The sequence below is a fragment of the Entelurus aequoreus genome, linkage group LG05, assembly GCF_033978785.1.
Source record: "Entelurus aequoreus isolate RoL-2023_Sb linkage group LG05, RoL_Eaeq_v1.1, whole genome shotgun sequence".
Taxonomy (NCBI): domain Eukaryota; kingdom Metazoa; phylum Chordata; class Actinopteri; order Syngnathiformes; family Syngnathidae; genus Entelurus; species Entelurus aequoreus.
In genome coordinates, this window is record NC_084735.1 from 20394363 (window position 1) to 20412598 (window position 18236).

The 18236-nt window shown below is 38.4% G+C and overlaps 1 protein-coding gene and 1 long non-coding RNA gene across 2 annotated transcripts in view; both read left to right on the forward strand.

The window, feature by feature from the left end:
• The first annotated feature begins 3622 nt into the window (after nt 1-3622).
• LOC133650284 (uncharacterized) lies at nt 3623-10330 on the forward strand. The gene is made up of 3 exons (XR_009826217.1): nt 3623-3947; nt 9145-9328; nt 9962-10330. It is a non-coding gene; the product is annotated as an uncharacterized LOC133650284 (long non-coding RNA).
• Nucleotides 10331-15856: 5526 nt separating this feature from the next.
• The window catches only part of eloa (elongin A), a 36674-nt gene continuing 34294 nt past the window's right edge, over nt 15857-18236 (forward strand). The window contains exon 1 of the mRNA XM_062047364.1: nt 15857-16103. Within this exon, the coding sequence (XP_061903348.1) occupies nt 15936-16103 (168 nt within the window). The 5' untranslated portion in view covers nt 15857-15935. The remainder of the gene's footprint in view (nt 16104-18236) is intronic.

Consider the following 18236-nt stretch of genomic DNA (forward strand, 5'->3'; position numbering starts at 1 on the left):
AGTTATTTGGACACTAGGGGAACATATTCTAAGTAATAAAGACTTAATTTAGAGTTATTTGGTCAGGGTTAGTGGGTTAGGGTTATAATAAGGCCATGCCGAATAAGGCATTAATAAGTACTTAATAATGACTAGTTAAGAGCCAATATGTTACTAATTTGCATGTTAATAAGCAACTAATTAATGGTGAATATGTTCCCAATACTAAAGTGTTACTATGTTTTTTTTACTGGTGCACAAAATGAACCGTGCATGAACATCACCTTGTTCAAACAACAAAACCAACACAGTACATAAACTCACAACAAATTACACACCTGCAAATCAGTCAGCTGTTGCCGTATCCGTAATACGCCGATAGGGAGAAGTTTGTATTTACACGATGAGTCGGGTGTGTTTTGACCTCCGCCGAACCCCTGAATCCAACTCTCCGAACCCCTAGGGTTTGATCGACCCCAGGTTAAGAACCACTGCTGTAAATGGAAAAACGGTACCATTTTTTTGACGGTAAAATTCTGAGTTGACAGGTTTTTTTCATCGTAAAATTTTACCGGAAAAAAAAAATTGTGTACAATTTGATAGAGGATTTGCTTTGACATCATAAATCAAACAGAAATGTAGTTATTCATTTGTACTTTTAAAAAAAACCTTTTATAATTTATGATATAATATTTGTTGCCATAAGCCAGGGGTCGGCAACCTTTACCACTCAAAGAGCCATTTTGGCAAGTTTCACAAATTAAAGAAAGTAATGGGAGCCACAAAAAAAATTTAAAATGAAAAACACCGCATACAGAGCTTAAACGCTTTGTGCTATGTTAACTAGGGGTCTCCGACACACGCACCGGCACGCACTTTAATGTGGAAATTTGATGTTAGTGCAGCCCGCGAGTTTTGAATGAATGGCGCTTGATAGCGTCATACTTGCCAACCCTCTCATTTTTCCCGGGAGACTCCCGAATATCAGAGCGTGATGACACTGCATTTGGCACCCTCTACAGTCTGCCCTAACAGTGTACCTGTTCGACCACACGTAGAATGCAATTTCAGCTTGCTCACGTAAGTGACAGCAAGGCGTACTAACTCAGCAGCCACACATCTTACACTGACGGTACCAATACCCAGAATCCCATGCAGCCCTAACTCTTCCGCTCAACCAACGCACGGAGAGGGGGGGGGTTGATGTGTGGGGGGATTTGGTGGTAGCGGGGGTGTATAATGTAGACCGGAAGAGTTAGGGCTGCGTGGGATTCTGGGTAATGGTTGTGTTGTGTTTATGTTGTGTTACGGTGGGATGTTCTCCAGAAATGTGTTTTTCATTCTTTTTTGGTGTGGGTTCACAGTGTGGCGCATATTTGTAACTCAACAATGTTAAAGTTGTTTGATACGGCTACCGTCAGTGTAAGCTGTGTGGCTGATGACTAAGTATGCTTTGCTGTCTCCTGTGTGTGCAAGTAATAACAACATGCAACATGTGGCTGGGCTGGCACGCTGTATGTAAATGCTATAGAGGACAATTACTGCAGTGCAATTAGGGCACGCCCTTTATTTAGTAATTAGAGTGTAAATAGGATTATTTTTTCCCTGGGAGTAATCTATGAGGGACACTGAGATCCATAAATCTCCTGGGAAAATCGGGGGGGTCGGCATGTATGTAGCTGAGCCGCATCAGAGTGGTCAAGGAGCCGCATGCGGCTCCGGAGCCGCGGGTTGCCGACCCCTGCCATAGGCGTTCCTGGCTAGATATACGCCCTGGGTGAACCATCCCTTGCCCCCCCACACACTTTCCCCTTCCCAAAAATAAAAATACTTATCATTTTATTACATAAACCTAAATGCAAAACGGTAACAACATAGAAAAAACAACACAAACAAATGAAATAGAGTATATAAACACCAATGTAAATTGCACAAATCCTTCATCACGGGATCTAATAACCACATTTAAAAAATACCTGGAGAAAGCTAAAAAAAAAACAAAAAACTCCTCTTTTGAGGAGGAGGAGGAAGTCCCAAATTAAAAAAAAAAAAAAAGTTGTTTTAATTTTTATTAAATTTTTTTTTTTTAAATCTGTCCTTTCTAATCCATTTTCTACCGCTTGTTACTCTTGGTGTCTCCTAACCGCTCAGGCAAATGATATTGTCTAAAAATGCATTTTCCCATCGATAACGTGACATCATCGCTCTCTGAATATATATATATATATATATATATATATATATATATATATATATATATATATATATATATATATATATATATATATATATATATATATATATATATATATATATATATATATATATATATATATATATATATTTATATATATATATATATATATTTATATATATATATATATATATATATATATATATATATATATATATATATATATATATATATATATATATATATATATATATATATATATATAAGCCTGGCCAAATTTTTTTGACCTACTGCGGCCCCCGAGTCAAAAAGTTTAGAGACCCCTGCTTTAGAGCTTAAAAAAAAGAATCCCGCAGTAAACTATTTTGTATTTTACACACAAGTTTGGTTTTGCTTTATCCTAATAACATCTGAACAGTTCCAGTTATGATAACACACCAGTTTTGTACATAAAGAAAAAACAGCAGATAATTAATAAGATAATTAACATCATATGAATTTAGTGCTCAGTCTGTAGCAGATTTTTCCACCCGTGTTTTTCGCCCTGTTCAAGCTGCTTATAAAATGCCATGTCAAAGTATTTTAGAAGTTGTTTAAATTAGCATATGGCGTAACAATTCCACAATCAGGAAGTTTGTGTGAACGTGCAACACAAACTACACTAGCTTGCCTCTGGCTGAAATTTAGCTGTGTGACATGATGCCTTAATTCTTATAGTTGTTAGTTCAGCAAAACTAAAAACCAAATACAGTCGTCTTGTGTGGCTCATAGAAATTGATTAGCAAGAGGCCAGCAAGGCCTTCTCTGCTGGCCTAACATAACCAGAAATCATGATCATACACAAACATTGGAGTGCTTCTAGCTACTGCATGTCATAACTAAATGGTTTGTGTGTGCTGAAAGGGGGATGGTACTAGTGGGGTGTCGATAGAGAAAGATGACTCAAAAATAAATTAAAGCAAAGTGAAAAGACATCAAAAGGCTCAAAAAGATCAGAGTTTTAAGATCATTTAAAACTAAAAAAGACAGACATCATTGTAAAAATGTTTGCACCAAAAAGCCATCTTGCATTTCATAAAAACCTTTTGTATGCACATACAACACTTCAAACTTTTAGCATATCAGTATGTAAAATTACATTATGAAATGGATTAAGTAAAAAAAAGTTAAAAATTGTACTGATATGATCCAGTTTAAAGGCCTACTGAAACCCACTACTACCGACCACGCAGTCTGATAGTTTATATATCAATGATGAAATCTTAACATTATAACACATGCCAATACGGCCGGGTTAACTTATAAAGTGACATTTTAAATTTGCCGCTAAACTTCCGGTTCGAAACGCCTCTGAGGATGACGTATGCGCGTGACGTAGCCCGACGAACACGGGTATGCCTTCCACATTGAAGCCAATATGAAAAAGCTCTGTTTTCATTTCATAATTCCACAGTATTCTGGACATCTGTGTTCGTGAATCTGTTTCAATCATGTTCATTGCATTATGGAGAAGGAAGCCAAGCAAGCAAAGAAGAAAGTTGTCGGTGCGAAATGGACGTATTTTTCGAACGTAGTCAGCCACAACAGTACACAGCCGGCGCTTCTTTGTTTACATTCCCGAAAGATGCAGTCAAGATGGAAGAACTCGGATAACAGAGACTCTAACCAGGAGGACTTTTGATTTGGATACACAGACGCCTGTAGAGAACTGGGACAACACAGACTCTTACCAGGATTACTTTGATTTGGATGACAAAGACGCAGACGTGCTACTGTGAGTATGCAGCTTTGGCTTTTTTTTGCGTATGTACGTAACTTTTTTAAAATATATAAGCTTTATGAACCTTGGGTTAGGTGAACGGTCTTTTGGGCTGAGTGATTGTGTGTGTTGATCATGTGTTTGAATTGTATTGGCGTGTTCTATGGAGCTAGGAGCTAGCAGAGGAGCTAGGAGCTAGCATAACACGTACCGTACCGTAAGTGCGCGTCACGTACGTAACTTTTTAAAAATATATAAGCTTTATGAACCTTGGGTTAGGTGAACGGTCTTTTGGGCTGAGTGATTGTGTGTGTTGATCGGGTGTTTGAATTGTATTGGCGTGTTCTATGGAGCTAGGAGCTAGCAGAGGAGCTAGGAGCTAGCATAACAAACACGCAGGTGTTATTATGCAGGATTAATTTGTGGCATATTAAATATAAGCCTGGTTGTGTTGTGGCTAATAGAGTATATATATGTCTTGTGTTTATTTACTGTTGTAGTCATTCCCAGCTGAATATCAGGTACCGTGAGTATGCAGCCTTGGCTGCTAAACATTCGATAACTTGACCGTATGTGCGCGTCACGTACGTAACTTTTTAAAAATATATAAGCTTTATGAACCTTGGGTTAGGTAAACGGTCTTTTGGGCTGAGTGATTGTGTGTGTTGATCAGGTGTTTGAATTGTATTGGCGTGTTCTATGGAGCTAGGAGCTAGCAGAGGAGCTAGGAGCTAGCATAACAAACACGCAGGTGTTTTTATGCAGGATTAATTTGTGGCATATTAAATATAAGCCTGGTTGTGTTGTGGCTAATAGAGTATATATATGTCTTGTGTTTATTTACTGTTGTAGTCATTCCCAGCTGAATATCAGGTCACCCCCGGCTCTCACAGCATCTTCCCTATCTGAATAGCTTCAACTCCCCACTAGTCCTTCACTTGCACTTTACTCATCCACAAATCTTTCATCCTCGCTCAAATTAATGGGGAAATTGTCGCTTTCTCGGTCCGAATCTCTCTCACTTCATGCGGCCATCATTGTAAACAATAGGGAACTTTGCGTATATGTTCAACTGACTACGTCACGCTACTTCCGGTAGGTGCAAGCCTTTTTTTTATCAGATACCAAAAGTTGCAATCTTTATCGTCGTTGTTCTATACTAAATCCTTTCAGCAAAAATATGGCAATATCGCGAAATGATCAAGTATGACACATAGAATAGATCTGCTATCCCCGTTTAAATAAAAAAAATTCATTTCAGTAGGCCTTTAAGAGGTTGTTCAGACCTTTTAGTGTCTAAAGAAATAACATCTGGTTTTTGTCAACAAAATCTCCCACCTTAAATCTGTCTCTGTCTTGTCTCTTTTAGACGCTCATAAACGTATAAAGTTTTAAACAACAACAAATAAATCGCATACCAGCCATTTGCAGGTCTTTCGGATTACTACACAGGATAATGCACCACACCATGCCATTGACATATGGAATGTAGCCCCTGTCACTCATCATGGGTCTGTCTCAAAGAGAAAAAAAAAGACCCAAAATCATGCAATTTGGTCAAAAACAGTAAATTAGCTCCGCTTCTTCATACTCCTTCTCGGACATGTCCGAGTGTTAATCTGTAATGTACTTCAATAAAACGTTTAGCGTGTTAAAAATAAACTGTGCCAAACAACAATAATAAACAATACAAACTTTTCCTAATGCTAAAACACAAAACAAACATGGAGGCTTTACAACAAGTTTATGTAAATTAAAAATGTTAAAATATAAAGTCATATCGCAGTTATTGTAACCAAAATATTGCGGTTATCATTAATTGTCAAATGTGCTCAAAATAACTAACACCTTAAAATATTTTAACAAAGTGTTGTTTAAAATAAACACATGTATAAAACATTAGCACCACACCTATATAATATACTTTCTTTAGCAAAACAAACATAAATATTGTTCTGCTATTGTATGTTTTTTCTTTGTTTTTTCTTGATATGTTTTAATTTGTAAAGGCTTTAAAACGTTTATTGTTAGAGGCAAAACGCATGTTGTTTGTAAGACGTTAATGTGTTTTGTATTTCTGATAAATTCTTAGTGTTCTATAGTGTTGTTTTGTTTGTATTTATTGTCGCTATTTTGACCGTCCTCAAAACATTGATTACTAGTTTTTTTTTACCAGCACTTTTCTCGTCATTTTTACCTTTCAATGTTTTCTTAAACCTTAAAAAAGAACTACATGTCTTCAGCTCCTCACTGAGCTTGTTCCACCATTAAACTCCTAAAACTGAAATACGTTTGTATTTTATATTCGTTTTTACTTTACCTTTTTCAAAAATCAATATACCCCGTAAATTATAGTTTTCTCCTCTTAATTTAAATAACCTAAGAATACAAGCTGAAAGGCTAATGTTCTTTACACAAAACATAATTTCCTTTGTTTTTAAAAACACAATATTTAAACATTTTTAACACATTAAAACTTATAAATAACAGATTGGTATGTTCATAGTAGCACACTTTGTGTATTATTCTAACGACCCCTTTTTTAAAGTTTAATTAATGGGTCCATGTTTGTTTTATAAACATTTCCCCAAACTTCAACACAATATGTTAAATATAAAAAAAAAACAATAATATAACATATGCAAACATGTCTTATTCAGCATGTGTTTTACTTTATAAAGAATAGCAATACATTTAGATATTTTTCCTTTTTATATATTTAATATGCGTTTTCCAACATAATTTATAACCAATTATTATTCCCGAGAATTTAGTTTCATATACTCTATCAATTTCCCCTAGATTTAATTTTAATTTTGCTTCACAATTTGTCCTTGCACCACGTCGGTATGAATAAATATTTCTAAACAAAGTTGTCGTCTTTATTGTTAGCTGGCATTAAGAAATGTAACAATAAAGTGTGGGTAAAAATATGAACGACTTTAAAGGCATGTGGCGCTGTCGTTTTCACTCATCACTTTCACACTCGCACCCGCAAACAAACCCCCACCTCTGGAATCAGACCCCTCCTACTTTTCCGCGCGCCAAATTCATTTTGCAAAAAGACGGTCTAGTGTGAACATCTCCTACCGCCGCTTTAAGGAAAAACATGCAAAAAGCAAAGAAAAACTTACCGCATATGGGTGTAGGACTTTCGCCGTCTTTTTCGATGATGTTGTCCGCGAGCAACTCTTCGATGTCGTGGTCTTTAGTAAAAAAAAAAAATTTTTAAAAGCCTCCCCAATGGGACTCTTTCACCACAAGCGACCCTTCAATGTCAGAACGCTTTGGCTGGAGTCCTTTAAAGACCAACGCTCCTTCAAGACCAACCAACATGCCAGAGGCATAAAAATCTGTAAGTAAATTTATATATATATATTGTATATTGTATGTTTTTTCTTGTAAAAATAAAAATCTGACTCCTCAAACTGTGTTTGTAAAAATGCACTCGCTTTAAAATCTTCCCATATTCCCTCTATAAAACAAAATAATGAATACGCATAATATTAAACAACACTCCGAGAGTCATTTTCCAACTTTGTAAGATCAAACGGACATAGTTTTTTTTTCAGTTTAAATATCTACTGCTCGCTAGTGTTACCGTATCTGAGTTATTATACAAAAATATATTTCAATCGTCCTGCAACTTTACTAGGGCGTTTTGGACATGTCAGCACCCCAGGACTCACGATGCCTGCAGTGGTACCCGGGTGTAATTTTTAGACATTTTGGGGACTTTTGACCACTTTTCCAACTTTTCTCCCCCCGCTCCTCCTGCAACTTTGTTGGGGTTCGCGAGGCCTGCGGTGGGTCTTGTGGGACTAAATACCGGGTGTAATTTTAAAACATTTTGGAAACTTTTGACCACAATACAAACCCTTTATTAAGTAAAAAATATTAAAAATCAGTAATTTGGTAACATTACAAACAGCAGACCTTTTAGTGTCTAGAGAAATAACATCTGGTTTTTGTCATCAAATTCTCCCGCCTTAAATCTGTCTCTACCACTCTCATTAGACATCGTTTTGCCGACAACAACCAGACACCAACAATAAATCTGTCTCTACCTATCTCTCACCAACAATAAATCTGTCTCTACCTATCTCTCACCAAAAATAAATCTGTCTCTACCTATCTCTCTAGACATGGTACCATCCAATTTGTTGTGTGTGTGTGTGTGTGTGTGTGTGTGTGTGTGTTCAAAAAAAAAAAAAAAAAATTCTCCTGCCTTAAATCTGTCTCTACCACTCTCATTAGACATAGTTTTGCCGAGAACAACCAGACACCAACAATAAATCTGTCTCTACCTATCTCTCACCAACAATAAATCTGTCTCTACCTATCTCTCTAGACATGGTACCATCCAATTTGCTGTGTGTGTGTGTGTGTGTGTGTGTGTGTGTGTGTGTGTGTGTGTGTGTGTGTGTGTGTGCGTGCGTGCGTGCGTGCGTGTGTGTGTGTGTGTGTGTGTGTGTGTGTGTGTGTGTGTGTGTGATTTCAGCCCGCCAAAAAAACCAAAACTAACAATAAAGATGGTAACTTTGCTTAAAAATATTTATTAATTCCGTAATTGTGCTGTTTATTACGCGTGTAATTTTTAAACATTTTCATGACTTTTGCTGTGCATGCCTTCTCACAGCTGCTGTGCTGCTGCGAAAGTCCCAAGAGGGTGTTCTTGCCCCTCCAAACTCTCTCTCTTTGTTTATAATGCATATTTCTGCTAGATTTACTCTCTATTTAATCCAAAGAACAAAAGTAGCCGTCAATGGTAAATTTTTACCATCGGTCTCCAAACTACGGTCGTAGGCCAAACGCGGTACGCCGACGTCCAAAATCCGGCCCCCTAATTTTTTGATATTTTTTGATTTTTCTGGACATATTGGGCATCCCTAGACTCACGAGGTCATCGGCGAGACTTATGGTAATGGTATCGGGTGTGATTTTTGAACATTTTCATGACTTTTGACCACTTTTCCAGTGGATTAGTCAAAAAACGAGGGGCGTATTGTTTTCAAAAGGGGGTGGAGCCCCGTAAAAAGTTTCGACCAATCAGACTATCAAAAAGATTGTTTTCAAATACTATTCGTTGATGTATTGTATTGTATGTGGGCTCTGTACCGAGGATGTCGTTGTGGCTTGTACAGCCCTTTGAGACACTTGTGATTTAGGGCTATATAAATAATCATTGATTGATTGATTGATGTATTGGCAGGGGAGGTCCTTTCGTACTCCATCGGGGGTGTGGTCTCAAAGGACAACCTTCTTTTCGTCGTCAGTACGCATTTCCAATTCCGGCTGCTTCGAGACAAGACGTCTATCCAGTTCTCCCGCAAAGACTCAGTTGGAGGAATTTGAGTGCGATTCAAAAAAATCCTAGTTTTCCGAGGAGCGTCGTGGTAAGTTTTATCATTTTTATAAATTGAAACTGGCGTTTCACTAATCATGCCTACTGAAACAACAGGTTTCTCCATCTTTTCCATTTTCTCTTAATGCTCGTACTAACAAAGACTTACCATTCACATATACATGTGTGTGTGTGCGTGTGCATGTGTTAATACTCAAAGAGTCGTAAATCGCATTTTGACACAAAGTAACTCACCCCCCTTACCCCCACCTTCCTCTGACCTCCCCTTCACCCCACCCCTCCTCTTACAGGGCCATCAATCACATTTTGACATAAAGTGTATCCCCCTTAGCCCCGCCTCCTTCTGACCTCCCCTTCACCCAACCCCCCTCTGACCTTTTGACCTTAAGGTCGTAAATCTTTTTTGACTAAAGGTGTATCCTTATACTCTCTCACAAAGTTTTTTCCCATTTTCCACATAACCCAATTAATTACAAGTAGGTAATGGTATATATGGGTCTATTTCAGTGGTTCTTAACCTTGTTGGAGGTACGATGAGTCGGGTGTGTCTTGACACCACCGAACCCCTGAGCCCGACTCACCGAACCCCTCGGGTTCGATCGAACCCAGGTTAAGAACCACTGCACTAGGGCCAATTTAGTGTCGCCAATCAACCTATCCCCAGGTGCATGTCTTTGGAGGTGGGAGGAAGCCGGAGTACCCGGAGGGAACCCACGCAGTCACGGGGAGAACATGCAAACTCCACACAGAAAGATCCCGAGCACAGGATCGAACCCAGGACCTTCATATTGTGAGGCAGACGCACTAACCCCTCCTCCACCGTGCTGCCCAAGAATGAATACATTTGATAAAAAAAAGAAAAATAAAGTATTTTATTGGTACACATTATTATTTGCGGGCCATGTAAAATTATGTAGTGGGTCAGATCTGGCCCCTGGACCTTGAGTATCACACCTATGCCTTAAGAGGTCCTTATACCAGACCCTTCCTCAACAACCAGCCCCAGTTTAAGCTTAAATTGTCTTATTTAATGGTCATGCAACGAGTAAAAAACATGTAAAAAAAAATACTTGTGCGCTTTTAGAGTGTTTTTCGTCTCCTTTGTGTCCAATCTGTTTTTGCTGCCCTCCAGTGGTGAAACCTCTGCACTGCAGGGCTATGGGAACGTACCAAAAAAGATTGAAATGCAGCATCTACAGCATATTTCAATAATTATTTAATTAAACTGTTAGAATATCATAGCAAACATACCCCATTAATACTATATTTTATTTAATAAAGCTGTAGAAAATGGATGGATGGAATTGCATTGCATTGTATTTACAAACCCCGTTTCCATATGAGTTGGGAAATTGTGTTAGATGTAAATATAAACGGAATACAATGATTTGCAAATCATTTTCAACCCCTATTCAGTTGAATATGCTACAAAAACAACATATTTGATGTTCAAACTGATAAACTTTTTTTTTTTTGCAAATAATCATTAACTTTAGAATTTGATGCCAGCAACACGTGACAAAGAAGTTGGGAAAGGTGGCAATAAATACTGATAAAATTGAGGAATGCTCATCAAACACTTATTTGGAACATCCCACAGGTGTGCAGGCTAATTGGCAACAGGTGGGTGCCATGATTGGGTATAAAAACAGCTTCCCAAAAAAATGCTCATCTTTCACAAGAAAGGATGGGGCGAGGTACGCCCCTTTGTCCACAACTGCGTGTGCAGATAGCAGAGGTGGGACCAAGTCATTGCTTTGCAAGTCACAAGTAAGTCTCAAGTCTTTGCCCTCAAGTCTCGAGTCAAGTCCCGAGTCAAGACAGGCAAGTCCGAGTCAAGTCCAAAGTCAAGACTGGAAAGTCTCAAGTCAAGTCACAAGTCCTGCATTTTGAGTTTTGAGTCCTTTCAAGTCCTTTTAACCACAGACTAATATTTTTACACAAATTGTGTATGCTTTTAAACCGCTGTATTTATTTATTAAAACATGTGCATTTGAAATAGCAGGAAAAAAAATAGTACTGACATTGCAATTCATAATAGCACTATTAACCAGTCATTTTAATAGTTTAAACAATTTTAAACATTTTACTCATTACTTTACAGAATAAACATATTTGCAAAAACGAGTGCAACTGTACTTATTTGTACAAAAGTGTTAACATTGTATTTCCATGGCATATTGCATTGTAACTAGTTCCACAGCAGTTTCTATTCTGTTCTTACCTTATCTCATTGATCTCATCTCATACTGTATGTGTGTTGATGTGTGCATACACATGAAAAACATAAATACATGAACATAACAATGAACAGAGTTGTACTTTTTAGATGTCAGGGCTCTATGCAATATGTACACATATTCTTAATATAGTATAAATTTTAACTGACCTTTATTTGACTATGTTTGTCTTTTTGTAGGTGGCTAAAATATGCGGTGCTGCTGACCGCCGTCTAACGTTATGTTACTGTGTGTGATACATTGACTAACGTAACGTTATGTTTGGTACCTCATGCAACCCTGCTTAAAAAAATCACTTGACAAAAAGTATGAATAAGGTAGCAAACTGCAGTGGACGCAACATATTGCTGTGTTTGAAATGATGTTATAACCATAGACATCTTGTAAGTACACGCAGTATTGGTTGCTGTGACGCGAGCAAATTGCATCTTGAAGTGGTGATGAGGAGCCGGCGAGCAGCCTAAACTGACAGTTGACAGGTAGAAAACAAAGATGCCGGGCTGGTGTTCAGCGTTTTCCTGCTCAAATGAGCGGACTGTTGAAAATAGAAATCGGGTGATTACTTTTCACAAGTAAGATTTAACATTAATGTACTATTGGTTGTATTTTATGAAAATAACATTACCACAGAGTTGAGAAGGAGCAAAGATCTTCAATATTTGTATGTGAAAATCACAAATAAATCTTCTGGGGGAGGATGACGACCCTACAGGGGTTTGGTTTACAAACTTTCAGCCCCACCTAAAACAAAATTCACAAGCCGCCACTGATTATGATGCATTCTCATTTTAGGCAAAATATAAGACAATACTTTCTTAACAGTATAATTGTAACCAGGAATAAGTCTTCAAGTAACAATATTCAAATACTAACATTGTTGGGTAAGACAGCATTTGGTTTTATTCTGAATCCAGTGAAACAGATTGGTGGTTTTAGCTGATATAAAGAGTTTCAGGTGTTTATATAAGTTTAAGTATTTGGCAGACGCTTTTATCCAAAGCGACATACATAAAAAATACATATATAACAATCACTGTAAACATTATCATTTAAGGGAAGAATGTAATACAAAATATCAATACAAAGTGTCAAGACAGAATAAACTCTCTGCTGCTGCAGCAACAGAGATACGGTCTATAAGATATATAGATATCTAATGTATTCATACATTGTTTATGTAGGATATACGCATGTATATATAACGTAATCATATTGTTTCTTCAACTTAAAAATAGCTGACCGTTTTTTTCCCCCTTCTCTGGGTTTATATTCCCAGTTTTGATCTCGGTCACTTATAGCATATAAGAATATTATATTACTGTTAAGCAAACTATGAATAATAAAACATGTGTCCGTTATCATAGCTACACGTATGACAAAAAAGCGCGTGAAAATGAGTGGTATTCAGTGAGGTAAAATGAATTAAATGCGCTGACAGTTCATTGCTCCTGCCAAATGAATTGCACTGAGTGGAGCGGATCACCACTCCAAGATGGCGGCCCCGCGTCTCGTCTGCGCCAATAGGCAGTAGCGCTCGATGCTGCGTCTACTTATAAGATGTCTATGGTTATGACGTTAGCAGTGAGTTTACAGCCTCACTGATTTAACTACACAGCAAATAAAAGTCACGTTACTTAGCCAATAAACGTTATCTTACATTCAAAACTTACCCTTCTTTGTGCAACTTCAAATGTCGAACGAAGTTGGAAGTTGTTGCGTCTCCGTCTGTAATATTCGAACTGCGTGATTTGCATACGGCAATTCGTTTTTGTTGACCAAGTCGTAGTTTTTATACCCGAACGAAACCAACTTTGGTATAAATCTTTCTCACTGGCGCGTTGTTTGACAACTCTTGTTCATTGGTTGTCCTGCAATTTGATTGGCTGAATGCTGTGTGATGAAAACAATGTAGATCTAATTTGATTGGCTGTTGTACTGAGAGCACACACGCTGACAGGCAGCACACACGCTGATAGACAGACACGTACAAATTGAAAGCTACGGAGCGCTCCCAAATAACTTTTTAAGCTTTAGGTTTTGGGGAAAGTAGCAAGTCATGTCAAGTCAAAAGGCTCAAGTCCAAGTGAAGTCACAAGTCATTGATGTTAAAGTCTAAGTCGAGTTGCAAGTCTCTTTACATTTTGTCAAGTCGAGTCTAAAGTCATCAAATTCATGACTCGAGTCTGACTCGAGTCCAAGTCATGTGACTCGAGTCCACACCTCTGGCAGATAGTCAAACAGTAGTGATGGGTTGATGAGGCCTCATGAAGCGTTTCGACACATTGCAAAACTGTATTAATACTGTGTCGATACTGTGTCACTAAATACTGACATCTGCTGGACATTAAAAATCCCTACAGGCAACCTATGGACCGACTCAACTGACACTGATTTTATGACCTAGTATATACAATAATATAAACCAAGTCATTGTATTTCATTTAGGATTATTTCATATCTTCATTTAAATGAAAATATATTTTTATCTTTTTTAGATACAGTCAAATAATGTGAACATGTATCGTGACTAGGATGGTAGAAGGTGGGGATTGAACCCCAGTAACCAGCAACCCTCCGATTGCTGGCACGGCCACTCTACCAACTTCGCCACGCCGTCATCTGTTCGGTCACGTGACTTTCTAAAAGCGATACGCGCACCGACACAGGGTATCGCTCTATGAGCTCGACGCATGCGCCGATGCATCGGTGTTGCCGGACCCATCACTATCAAACAGTTTAAGAACAACGTTTCTCAAAGTGCAATTGCAAGAAATTTAGGGATTTCAACATCTACGGTCCATAATATTATCAAAAGGTTCAGAGAATCAGGAGAAATCACTGCACGTAAGCGGCATGGCCGGAAACCAACATTGAATGACCGTGACCTTCGATCCCTCAGACGGCACTGTATCAAAAACCGACATCAATCTCTAAAGGATATCACCACATGTGCTCAGGAACACTTCAGAAAACCACTGTCACTAAATACAGTTGGTCGCTACATCTGTAAGTGCAAGTTAAAGCTCTACTATGCAAAGCGAAAGCCATTTATCAACAACACCCAGAAACGCCACCGGCTTCTCTGGGCCCGAGATCATCTAAGATGGACTAATGCAAAGTGGAAAAGTGTTCTGTGGTCTGATGAGTCCACATTTCAAATTGTTTTTGGAAATATTCGACATCGTGTCATCCGGACCAAAGGGGAAGCGAACCATCCAGACTGTTATCGACGCAAAGTTGAAAAGCCAACATCTGTGATGGTATGGGGGTGCATTAGTGCCCAAGGCATGGGTAACTTACACATCTGTAAAGGCACCATTAATGCTGAAAGGTACATACAGGTTTTGGAACAACATATGCTGCCCTCTAACCGCTGTCTTTTTTATGGACGCCCCTGCTTATTTCAGCAAGACAATGCCGAGCCACATTCAGCACGTGTTACAACAGTGTGGCTTCGTAAAAAAAAGAGTGCAGGTACTTTCCTGGCCCGCCTGCAGTCCAGGCCTGTCTCCCATCGAAAATGTGTGGCGCATTATGAAGCGTAAAATACGACAGCGTAGACCCCGGACTGTTGAACGACTGAAGCTCTACATAAAACAAGAATGGGAAAGAATTCCACTTTCAAAGCTTCAACAATTAGTTTCCTCAGTTCCCAATCGTTTATTGAGTGTTGTTAAAAGAAACTACTTTGGCACGTGTTGCAGTCATGAAATTCTAAGTTAATTATTATTTGCAAAAAAAAAAATTAAGTTTATGAGTTTGAACAAAGACTATAAAAATGGGACCCATAACCTCCCTGCTTGGCACTCAGCAACAAAGGGTTGGTGTTGGGGGTTAAATCACCAAAATGATTCCCGGGCGCGGCGCCGCTGCTGCCCACTGCTCCCCAAGGGGATGGGACAAATGCAGAGGACAAATTTCGCCACATCTAGTGTGTGTGTGACAATCATTGGTACTTTAATCTTTAATCTTAATCAAATATCTTGTCTTTGTAGTGCATTCAATTGAATATGGGTTGAAAGGGATTTGCAAATCATTGCATTCCGTTTATATTTACATCTAACACAATTTCCCAACTCATATGGAAACGGGGTTTGTATTAGGACACGTAGATGGACTATTCTAACCATCCGTCACAATTAGTCCTGGATATTTTAATTATAACAATATTCTGATGGTGTTGTCCATCACATTTTAATCAAATAATAAGAAATAAAACTTAACCTAAATAAAACAGTAACGTAAACAAGTGTATGTTGACGACAACGATGACGTACATCCGTCATCGAGCAACTCCCTAAATAAATTGCCCTTTTAAAACCACCCGCAGGCCACGATCTACCAGTTGCAGTTTAAAAGTCTGTCATTTGGACTCTTCGTGGATGTTCTGTGTTCTTAATGGCCATAAAACAACGCATTAAAATAACGGAAATTTGCTTCCCCATCTCCGTCGGGATGAAGCCGCTTCCGGGCAAACATTTGCCAACAGTAAACATGGCGGAGGACCTGCTGGAAACAGTGGACAGACTTCAGTCCCGGTTAATGGAGAGTCCGGAGCCCCGAAAGGTAAAACATTGGTGGATGTAATGCGCTGCGGGTGAACGCGATGTGTGACAACGACTGTTTCCCATTTTTCGGCCGTTTGTCACCAGAGTCCCAACGGGAACGAAGGCCATAAGCAGGTCCTGGAGTGCTAGCGTAGGGGGTTTGGGTGATGCGTTCACGTACGACGGGGGATCATATATTTGCAAATGTCGATTAAATCAGTTTTCTACACTTGACGACGACGGACATGAAAAAAAAAAGCGAATCGAATCAACAGTACCAGCCTAAAATATCATAGTCGTTATCCATGGACAATAATTCTATTGACTAATATAAAAGAGATCGACTTGTGTAGTGCTCGTTTTGTATATGTTTATGATTTAGTGTATTACTTCGTTACTACACCATATCTCAATATACACGTGAAATCAATATTCTGCTCCAAAAATACGTTCACACTATAAAAGTGAACATAATTGTATTGCTGTATATTTGAACACGGCATATACATTGTCTCTTATGTGAATAGTTGCCACATTTCCGACCGCACTTGAACGCCTAGTTGTAAACGTCACGATAAATAGAGGCTTTAAACCTGCTCCTTAGCTTGACTTATTTGCAATTTTTAAACTGGTTCTAAACCGGTGTCGTGCAGTTGTAAACCACCCTGCTTTCAGACACACGCCTTGTTGGTCAGTCCCCTTCGACCCCGGCATGTTAAGTTTTGATGTCCGACACCATTCTGGGCCATTGTAGCTTAGCTAGTAGCCAAGTAGCTAGCTAGCTAGCAAGCAACCAGCACACGATGATAGTTCAAACAAACGCAAAAAAGTGTTGACTTGGTGTCTTTTGCATCGAAACAGGATATTAGACAAATAATTTCAAAACGATAACATCAGGAGGGTTATCCTTTTGTTCAAGCACAAATATCAAAACAGAGCTTTCTTGGAATTACAGTAGGCACTACTATCCAAAGTGGGCCGTGGCACATTTGAAAAATACTATTAATAAAAAATTAACAGTGGAATAAAAGCGCTAATATGTGTAATGTAAGGGGAAAAAATGTTGCAATGTTGACACTAATAAAACAAAGCTGCCATGTAGGAAGTTTTTTTTCTTTAAAACTGTCATTGCTCAAAAAAATCATAAAAACATATAATCGATGGATAGGTTTAAAGCTGATCTAGTGATTTAGGCATTGGAACTAATAATGATAAAACTTTATATATATATATATATATATATATATATATATATATATATATATATACTGTCGTTCAAATATAATAGTGAATTAAAGCAATGTTTTTATTATCGGCCGATAAATGCTTTAAAAATGTAATATCGGAAATTATCGGTATCGGTTTCAAAATTATCGGTATCGGTTTCAAAAAGTAAAATTGAAGACTTTTGAAAACGCCGCTGTGTACACGGACACAGGGAGAGGTACAGAGCGCCAATAAACCTTAAAGGCACTGCCTTTGCGTGCTGGCCCAGTCACATAATATCTACGGCTTTTCACACACACAAGTGAATGCAATGCATACTTCGTCAACAGCCATAAAGGTCACACTGAGGGTAGCCGTATAAACAACTTTAACACTGTTACAAATATGCACCACACTGTGAGAACCCACACCAAACAAGAATGACAAACACATTTCGGGAGAACATCCACACCGTAACACAACAGAACAAATACCCAGAACCCCTTGCAGCACTAACTCTTCCGGGAGGCTACAATATACACCCCCCGCCATCCCCTACCCCCCCCACCCCCCCCACACACACCTCAACCCCGCCCACCTCAACCTCCTCATGCTCTCTCAGGGAGAGCATGTCCCAAACTCCAAGCTGCTGTTTTGAGGCATGTTAAAAAAATAATGCACTTTGTGACTTCAATAATAAATATGGCAGTGCCATGTTGGCATTTTTTTCCATAACTTGAGTTGATTTATTTTGGAAAACCTTGTTACATTGTTTAATACATCCAGCGGGGCATCACAACAAAATTAGGCATAATGTGTTAATTCCACGACTGTATATATCGGTATCGGTTGATAATGGAATCGGTAATTAAGAGTTGGACAATATCGGAATATCGGATATCGGCAAAAAAGACATTATCGGACATCTCTAGTTTTTATGATGTAT